The sequence below is a fragment of the Sinocyclocheilus rhinocerous genome, unplaced genomic scaffold, assembly GCF_001515625.1.
Source record: "Sinocyclocheilus rhinocerous isolate Xijiao unplaced genomic scaffold, SAMN03320098_v1.1 scaffold4326, whole genome shotgun sequence".
Classification (NCBI taxonomy): domain Eukaryota; kingdom Metazoa; phylum Chordata; class Actinopteri; order Cypriniformes; family Cyprinidae; genus Sinocyclocheilus; species Sinocyclocheilus rhinocerous.
In genome coordinates this window covers 2,360-10,560 of record NW_015623495.1, presented here as the reverse complement: position 1 = coordinate 10,560, position 8,201 = coordinate 2,360, and the positions used below count along the sequence as shown (strand labels likewise).

Below are 8,201 nucleotides of genomic sequence, written 5' to 3'. Positions count from 1 at the left end.
GATAGCCTTTCTTAAAGCTCCTTTCTCTTTGTTTTTCTAAATAGTGCGTTATGTTATCCTACACCCAAAAAAGGTACAAAACAGTACCCTTTCAAAAGATATTAATATGTACACTTCAGTTACTAATATGTACTTTTAAAGTACTAATATTTACATTTAAGGTAGTAATATGTACTATTTAGGGGTAAATAAGGTACAAAGATGTACCTTTCAGATTTTGTACCGGTACCACCGCAGTCACAGAATTGTACCTTTTTTTGATACTGTGTGTCAAAACACACAGACACACTTTTGAAGTCAAAATCAGATTAAAAGTTCTTCATAAGATAGTATTCTTTCAAATTTCTGCGCATAAAAAAATAAACATGCAATTTTTTCTGTATGTTTTGATGTCTGTGAACACGTATGGACACCTGTGAACTAAAACAATTCCAGCTGCACCAGTTTCTGCTCATTAAAATGTGGGGAAATACACACACATAGAGCAGCCCACACATGCAGAAGCATGTTAAAAGAATATTAAAACTTTATTTAAAAACATTCAGCATTCTTGTCATTCAAAAAGTACAGTTGTGAAAATATTTATATTATATACTCTGCAACAGGATTTGTTTTAAATGTACAGCAAACCACATATTTATAGCCTGGTTCCACAGCAAATTTTGAAAAGTGCATGTCTTATTTGGCATCATTAAGCAAGAAGCACATTTAAAAGCACAGGCCTAGCGTGGTGTGTTTTTTAGGGGTCTTGCGCTCTGCTTCTCTCAGTTGGTGTGGTTTGGGCCTGCTGTACGTGTATGTGGGTAGCGCTCTTGTCTGGGCACTGGAAGTGGCCTCACTCCCTGTCCCAACTCCACTTCATTCTCAGCTCTAAAAAAAAAAAAAAACACATGCAGTAAGATTTCTGTAGCAGTTAGGGCAATTATGCTTTAAGCTTATATGAACTGTTAACTACAAATTAGGAAATAAACCATTGTTGCGCCCCAGAATACATAGGAAATATGGACTGTGTAAATATAACATCCCTACATTTATCCATTTTGACATTACCAGTAATTACACAATATGGTGTAAACAATAGGGATCCGCGTATATTCAGTCCAATACTGATAAATGGCAGATCTTAAAACTCTACACTATTTTGTGAAAATAATTTTTTTAACAAGACTAAAATCTCTCGAAAATTAATGTAGGCATCATTCTAAGGCAAATAAATAAAAGCAAAGGCAATCTAAATGTAAAAATAGGGGAACGAGCACAAACAATTAAATATCCAACACCAACCAATACTGAAAAATTAAAAATAAGGTCAAATTCATTTTAACAGAATATATAATGCAATTACAACATTAGACATCTTCTTTTGGGTTAAAATTTTCATTTTTGCTTGAACTATCCCTTCAAGGCAATATAAAGGCTGTACAAACCTTACAGTAAGCCTGACTGTTAGTAATACTATTATCATTGTATTACACAGCGTAATGGAAGTACAGGAAGTACCTGTTGCATTGGCAGTAGTCTTTGGCTGTAAGTGGCTCCCGCATGGATCTCAGCTTCCTCACCCTCTTCTAGGTAAAAAAAAAAAAAAAACATTAAATGAGCCATTTCCTTTCTTGCTTGCTTTCTTCCTTTCTTTCTCTCACCTTCATCCGTTTGTTCCTTTGTCGGACAAGAACAGTCACGATGATAAGTCCGATAAGAACCACAGAACTGGCTCCTACAGCAATCCAGATCCACAGCTTTAGCCCATACACATCCTTGGTCAAGATTTCCTTAAATGCAGGTGTTTTCCCTTTCCCTTTAGTGAACACCTGTCCACCTGTTCAGTAATCATTACAAACAGAGACTGAACCTTTTATGTGGAATTTTGCTTAGTGCACATAAAAGAGCGTAATTTCTATTATGGAATGAGATTCATGCTTCTATAGGGATGCAGTGATATTACAATTCTGACTGATACCAATACTTATTTTCATGTTATGGCCGATAACCAAAAAATGGCTGATATTAAAATGGCATATTTTGTCAAATTAAATTAAAAATAACTCAAGAAATATAAGAAGTTATATTTATTTATTGGAAATTATATTTATATATTTATTCAATTATTATTTATTATAAATATTAACTTTAAGTGAGAGTTAGAAGACAGCTAACATAATCTAAATGTAAATATATGGTATATGAGCATACACAATTCAGTGTCCAATATCAATATGTTACTGACTAATCTCTAAATGATAAGGTTCTGATATTTATTGTGCATCCCTACAAGACAGATTTTGTAAAGTTGTGAGGTGTAGTTTTGTTTTACCTGAAGGTTTGGCCACAACCCTCAAAGTCGTCTCGACACTTAGACTCGCTCCACCCTCAAACTCCACTGTACACACAAACCTCCCTGCATCGCTATGCTGCACCTGAGAGAATATGAGGGGACATTACTGTCAACATATTAAAAAATGGTTCTTTACTGGCCTGGATGATTCCATGAAGAAACTTCCACATCCATGGAACCTTTTCAATTCCACAAATAGTTCTTTATACAGGAAAAGGGTTCTTTAAGTTATTAAAATGTTCTTAACACAGTTTAAGGTATTCACATTTTTCAACGTGACATCAAAGTTGGTGCTGAGTTGCTTAGTAGTAAAGTTGACTTTTTCTGAATCCTTCCCATTCCAGTGTAAGCCTTTGTTTTCTGTGTTCTTCAGGGTTGGGAAAGAGACTTTGGGAAGGTGGTCAGCCTTCCATTTCCCACCCACAAGACGCTGAGATACACTCTGAGGAAGAGAACAGGGCAGCTCTGTGTCGTCCCCTTCAGAAACATTAACAGCTGTGGTCTGGAGACCTGCTGGAGACCCAGACAAATGTCACTGACAGCATGCAATGTGAAGTATTATAGTAATAAATAAACATTCATACTGAATAACAACTACTGCGTGACACCAACCAACAACAATCAATGTTACACTGAGCTTCAAGTCATCCTTGACTTGACACGTCCACTGGCCTGCATCTTTTGAAGTCACAGACTTCAGGTGAATTGCTTGATTTTTTTCATGATATATTTGACCATTAGGGGGTCTCAGCCACTGTACTTCCTTATTTGGGTTTCCTGTAATGTCACAGTGCAGCTCTGCATCACTAGACTGCACCAGCACTGAGCCTGGTTTAGCAAAGACTGAGAGAGAAAAGGGAGTAAATATGAAAAATACTATAATTCTAAAAATAAATAAATACAAACATAAAAATGACAACCACTGCTGTCGTCTCTTACCTGACACAACATAAACAGTGTGTTGTTTCACTGACCCTGACTGCCAGCAGAAATAGTTTCCAGAGTCTCTTGTCTCCAGTCTGGGAACCTTCAAATTTTCTCCGTTTGTACTTGCTTTTGATGCAATATGGAAAGAACCTTTAAAAAGAAAATCAATCACAGTTTGACTTTCTCACAAAAATTCATATTCAAATCATTTTTGCATCGAAAGGAGAAAAAACTGATACCCTTCAGTTTAGTTCCACTTTTGCTTTTGATGTTAAAGATGAGAATGTCGTTAAATTTCCATTCTATATCACTGTTTGTATTTAATCCACAATTCATGGAAACCTCATCACCGACTTGCTTATAAAACAAATCACATTTCCCACAAGATACACAGTGCTGATGGAGGGAAGGATAGAGAGCAAGGAGGGTAAACAACAAGACAGAGAATGCTGTACAGGCAGAGTAATTATAGACTGTTTAAAATAAAATGTATTGTACATCTTAGAATGACGCAATGCACTTTATGAATTTATTTATGCTCACCAGAAGGATAAAAAATAGGATCTTGCAAGTTGCCATTCTATTCTTTTTTCTGAAAAATATGGTCAATGAAAAGAAAATGAGCAGAGTTTTAAACATCAGAGATTAATAAATTTTTATTCATAAAAAGAGGCTCATGCTTTTGAAGGGAGGCTCATGCTTACAGGAAAAAAACATGCAAGCCACAAACGCTACTCCCTTCAGTAAGTTTGTTTCATTCTCTTCCGTTCTTATTTTTTTCCACAGTAAATGTTTGGACTAGAAAATTATATTCGTAATTTCAACAATTAACATTCAATTTGAGTAATCCGAGATAAATGCCTAAGACACTTACATTACGTTTAAGCTTAACAAGCTATTACCAACAAATATGTAATGCCTCCAAATTTTACACATAGGCCTATTTTTTAAAAAACAAGCATTGGTAGACATAGAAGAAACACACAATGGAGAAGATGCTTACTGTATTATTTTTTTTATCAAAGCTATAATGTAGCCTATCTCAAATGTACATTAATTTACACAGGTTTCCCTTAGAATGTTTGTAGTGCAAGTGAGCATTTCTATTTGAATCTGCTATTATTAATATAGATTATTGTCATTACAGGTTATTATTACAAGCTGACAAATTTTCATAAACACTTGCGCATTTTTCGTTTACGTTTCAATTTTTAAAATTGGCAGTTTTAAATTTGAAAAAAAAAAATTGTTATTTGTGCAAGTAAGTTCATAGACATTTATATGATTATGTATTTAAAAATCATTAAAGTTAACTCAACGAAAATATAAAACATTATAAATGAGCATCGTGGCTCCAAATCGAGTGTTAAAGAAAATCTTTTGTTGTTAAAAACGGTATCTGTATGTATCTCGTCCAGAGATCGAAGAATGATTTATCAATCCAAAATTCTGATGCTTCTCTTTTCATCTTGGTTTTCCCTGTTTTATATAAGAAACCATTACACACAAGCTAAGTATTATATTTCATAGTTGACCGCTCTGCTTTTCTTACTCACACTGGGATGCTGTTTTATGTTCTGTTGACAACGTTTCAGAGAAGTTCTGTACCTTTAGTCCAACTGGCAAAAACCGTGTGCGAGAAACCAGCCGATACGAAAAGAACCTGCACAAGAAACTGAAATGAGGTATGAGAGCGGAAGAAAGCAAAAAGAAAAAAAGGTTGTATGGAGTGTAACAACCAGAGTAGGGCAGAAAAACGCCTCTCACATGCACTTCTAAAGAGGGAAATCCTTGAAATGAGGGCTAGATTCACAATAGGGTAACAATAACGTAATATACATATGAATTAAACAATTAATCGAGGTCAGTATTTTTTCAACTAAATCGGCAAATTGCTGCCAACTCTCACATTCAGCGTGAGACTCGCACAACTGACACTGTTCTCACGCACTCACGCCACAAATCCAATTTCTCACACAGTGACGTCTGTTTCTATTAGTCCTTTTAGATTTAGAACATAAAGTAGGCAGATTATCTCTTTGGATTTGAGACTTTAGACTTTGCAACTTTACAGATCTTCTTTATGCACCAACAGCTTGTAACACTCCAAAGAGAAAGGAAAAATTGAAATCGCATCATATGACCCCTTAAAGTACTGATCTATAAATGTTTATTTTTTGTAATTTTAACTTTTATATTTTTTATTTAATAATTTTATATAATCCTATTGCTCAAAATACCTGGGGGAGGTGGGCTTGTCATACAACATAAAAACTTTAAATATATTAAAATATAAATTTAGGTAACATACTTCATGTGTGCAAACAAGTTGGGGGGGGCAAAATATAACATAGTATTTAAAAATGAGTAAAAACAAAATGCATGTTGACAATAGGCTATACTGTAAATGTCACAAGTGAGGCTCCCGTACCGCCTCCTCCGTGTCATCAGAGGGAACCCTCACCAGAGTATTGACTGATTCTCATTCAAACTCCAATTCCCATAAGCCCACATACCTGGGACTGATTGCACACACACACCTGCTAGTCATTACACTCACTCCATATAATCACACCACACACACACATCCTTGTGAAGTCTTGATTTGGTGATCATCTCTTGAGCGTTTCTTCATTGTGGATTGTTTATTCTGTTGTGACATGGACTTTCTCGTTTCTGGATTCTCTGCCGCCTGCCCTGACCCGTATCTGTTTATTGGACTGTGATTCTATGCCGCCTGCCCCAATCTTAGCCTGTACTGCTTACGCCCTCATCTTGCCTTTACGGCTCTTTGTCTTTATTGTTCTGTTGTCAAATAAACTGCAAATGGATCCTCACTCTGCAGACTTATCATTACAGAAGACTTCGCCTACTAGCGATCCAGCAGCCATCAGGCAATTGACAACAGAGTTATCTGCCCAAGCTAATCAGCTCGCTATACACCAGCACCAGCTCAGTCGACTCACCTCTCTCACCGAGGAACTCGTCACGACGTTGCAGAGTCTACGCATAGCAGCACCTGAAGCAGCCTCTGCACAAATGGCCGCTCCAATAAACGCCATGCCCAGCCAAAACCCCGCTGTAAGTACACGTCTTGCTTTCCCTGACAAATTTGATGGAGATTTGTCTAAATGTAAGGGATTTCTATTACAATCCTCCCTCTTTGTGAACCAACAACCCATGCTGTATCCTACGGATCTGGGGAAAATTTATTGTGTGTGCTCGTTACTGACTGGAAAGGCATTAGAGTGGGCCACCGCTGTGTGGAGAACAGACGGCTCAACATTTCCCTCCTTTGAGGTGTTTTTACAGCGCTTTAAAGAAGTTTTCAATTATCCCGCAGGGGGCAAGAGTGCTGGTGAACAACTTCTCACGTTAAACCAAGGGAGAAAGACAGCAGCGGAATATGCATTATCCTTCCGCACTCTCGCCGCACAAACAGACTGGACTGAGGATGCTTTGAAATTAATGTTCCGAAAAGGATTAAGTCTGGAACTTCAGTCGGAGCTGGCATGTCGTGATGAAGGAAGAACCTTGAACGAATTCATTGAATTATTCATCCAGATAGATAACCTAATAAGGTCAAGGCGACCTGTTCGTGCTCTGGTTAACGATACCCCAGTCTTTGCATCCAATAGTGAACCCATGCAACTCGGATATACTCACTTGACACCTGAAGAACGAGAACGACGGTTACAACACCATCTTTGCTTGTATTGTGGAAAGGCCGGCCATCTCAAAACATTGTAACACATACAGTGGGTACGGAAAGTATTCAGACCCCCTTAAATTTTTCACTCTTTGTTATATTGCAGCCATTTGCTGAATTCATATAATTCTCACCAGCGGAGATAAAATTATTTCTACAAATGCCTTGTTAGATTCAGGAGCTGCTGGTAATTTCATCTCTGCTGAATTCGCTCAACAACATAATTTGAGACTAACTCCTTGTGACTCTCATTTGGCAGTGGAGGCGTTAGACGGCAGACCCCTCGGAAAGGGCAAAATTGCCCACCTCACGGAGGAAATTCACATGCAGATGGGAGTATTGCATCATGAAAACATCAGATTCTACATAATCTTTTCACCCAACAATCCAGTAATTCTCGGCTTACCATGGCTACGCAGTGACACCCCTCACATCTCCTGGAGGGACGGTCAGATCATTCATTGGGACAACACCTGCCATGAGCACTGTCTAACTCCCATCACTCCATTACCATTACAATCCATCATCCTCACTGAACAGAACCCAGACATTCCAGGATTACCCACTGAATACGCTGACCTCACTGAAGCATTCAGCAAAATCAAAGCTTCTCAGTTACCACCACACCACTCTAGTGACTGCTCAATCGAACTACTCCCCGGTACCACACCCCCTAAGGGTAGAATTTTCCCTTTATCTCAACCTGAATCAGAAGCCATGAAAGCCTCCATAGAAGAGGAGTTAACCAACGGTTTTATCAGACCTTCAACCTCACCCGCATTAGCCGGATTCTTCTTTGTTAAAAAGAAAGATGGAGGTCTCCGACCCTGTATTGATTACCGCGGACTCAATTATATAACTGTCAAGTTCAGGTACCCCTTACCTCTAGTTCCTTCCACCCTTGAGCAGCTCCGTCAGGACAAATACTTCACTAAGCTAGACCTACGTAGTGCCTATAATTTGATCCGAATCAAGGAGGGAGATGAATGGAAGACAACATTCTCTACTTCCACAGGCCACTATGAATACTCAGTTATGCCGTTCAGCCTGTCCAACAGTCCCTCAGTGTTCCAATCTTTCATCAACGATGTGTTCCGTGACATGCTAGATCGATGGGTAATTGTATATATTGACGATATTCTGATCTATTCTAACACTCTAAAAGGAACCCCTTCAACACGTGAGATCTGTCCTAAAACGCCTCATTTCAGTACCAGCTATATGCCAAGG

General features: G+C 38.0%; 1 protein-coding gene across 2 annotated transcripts; it reads right to left on the bottom strand.

Annotated features, from left to right (window-relative positions):
- Positions 1–628: 628 nt before the first annotated feature.
- LOC107756293 (uncharacterized) lies at positions 629–4,917 on the bottom strand. 2 transcript variants are annotated; one of them, XM_016573366.1, is made up of 10 exons: positions 4,871–4,917; positions 3,806–3,854; positions 3,502–3,658; positions 3,275–3,412; positions 2,948–3,178; positions 2,601–2,848; positions 2,315–2,417; positions 1,644–1,819; positions 1,501–1,568; positions 629–870 (listed from the first exon to the last, which is right to left on the bottom strand). In XM_016573366.1, exons 2-10 carry the CDS (start codon positions 3,839–3,841, stop codon positions 765–767), a joined length of 1,263 nt encoding a protein of 420 aa, XP_016428852.1. In that variant the 5' UTR covers positions 3,842–3,854; positions 4,871–4,917; the 3' UTR covers positions 629–764. The 2 variants fall into 2 exon arrangements, with proteins under 2 accessions (XP_016428852.1, XP_016428919.1); XM_016573433.1 differs by having other exon boundaries at positions 2,601–2,845.
- Positions 4,918–8,201: the final 3,284 nt, after the last annotated feature.

What these genes read in the sequence shown, in the direction of transcription:
- LOC107756293 (XM_016573366.1), bottom strand. Translation starts at nt 3,841, where the DNA reads ATGGCAACTTGCAAGATCCTATTTTTTATCCTTCTG. An exon ending in TCCTATTTTTTATCCTTCTG is followed by an intron (nt 3,659 to 3,805) that starts GTGAGCATAAAT and finishes TCCCTCCATCAG; the next exon opens with CACTGTGTATCTTGTGGGAA. An exon ending in GACTACTGCCAATGCAACAG is followed by an intron (nt 871 to 1,500) that starts GTACTTCCTGTA and finishes TTTTTTTTTTAG; the next exon opens with AGCTGAGAATGAAGTGGAGT.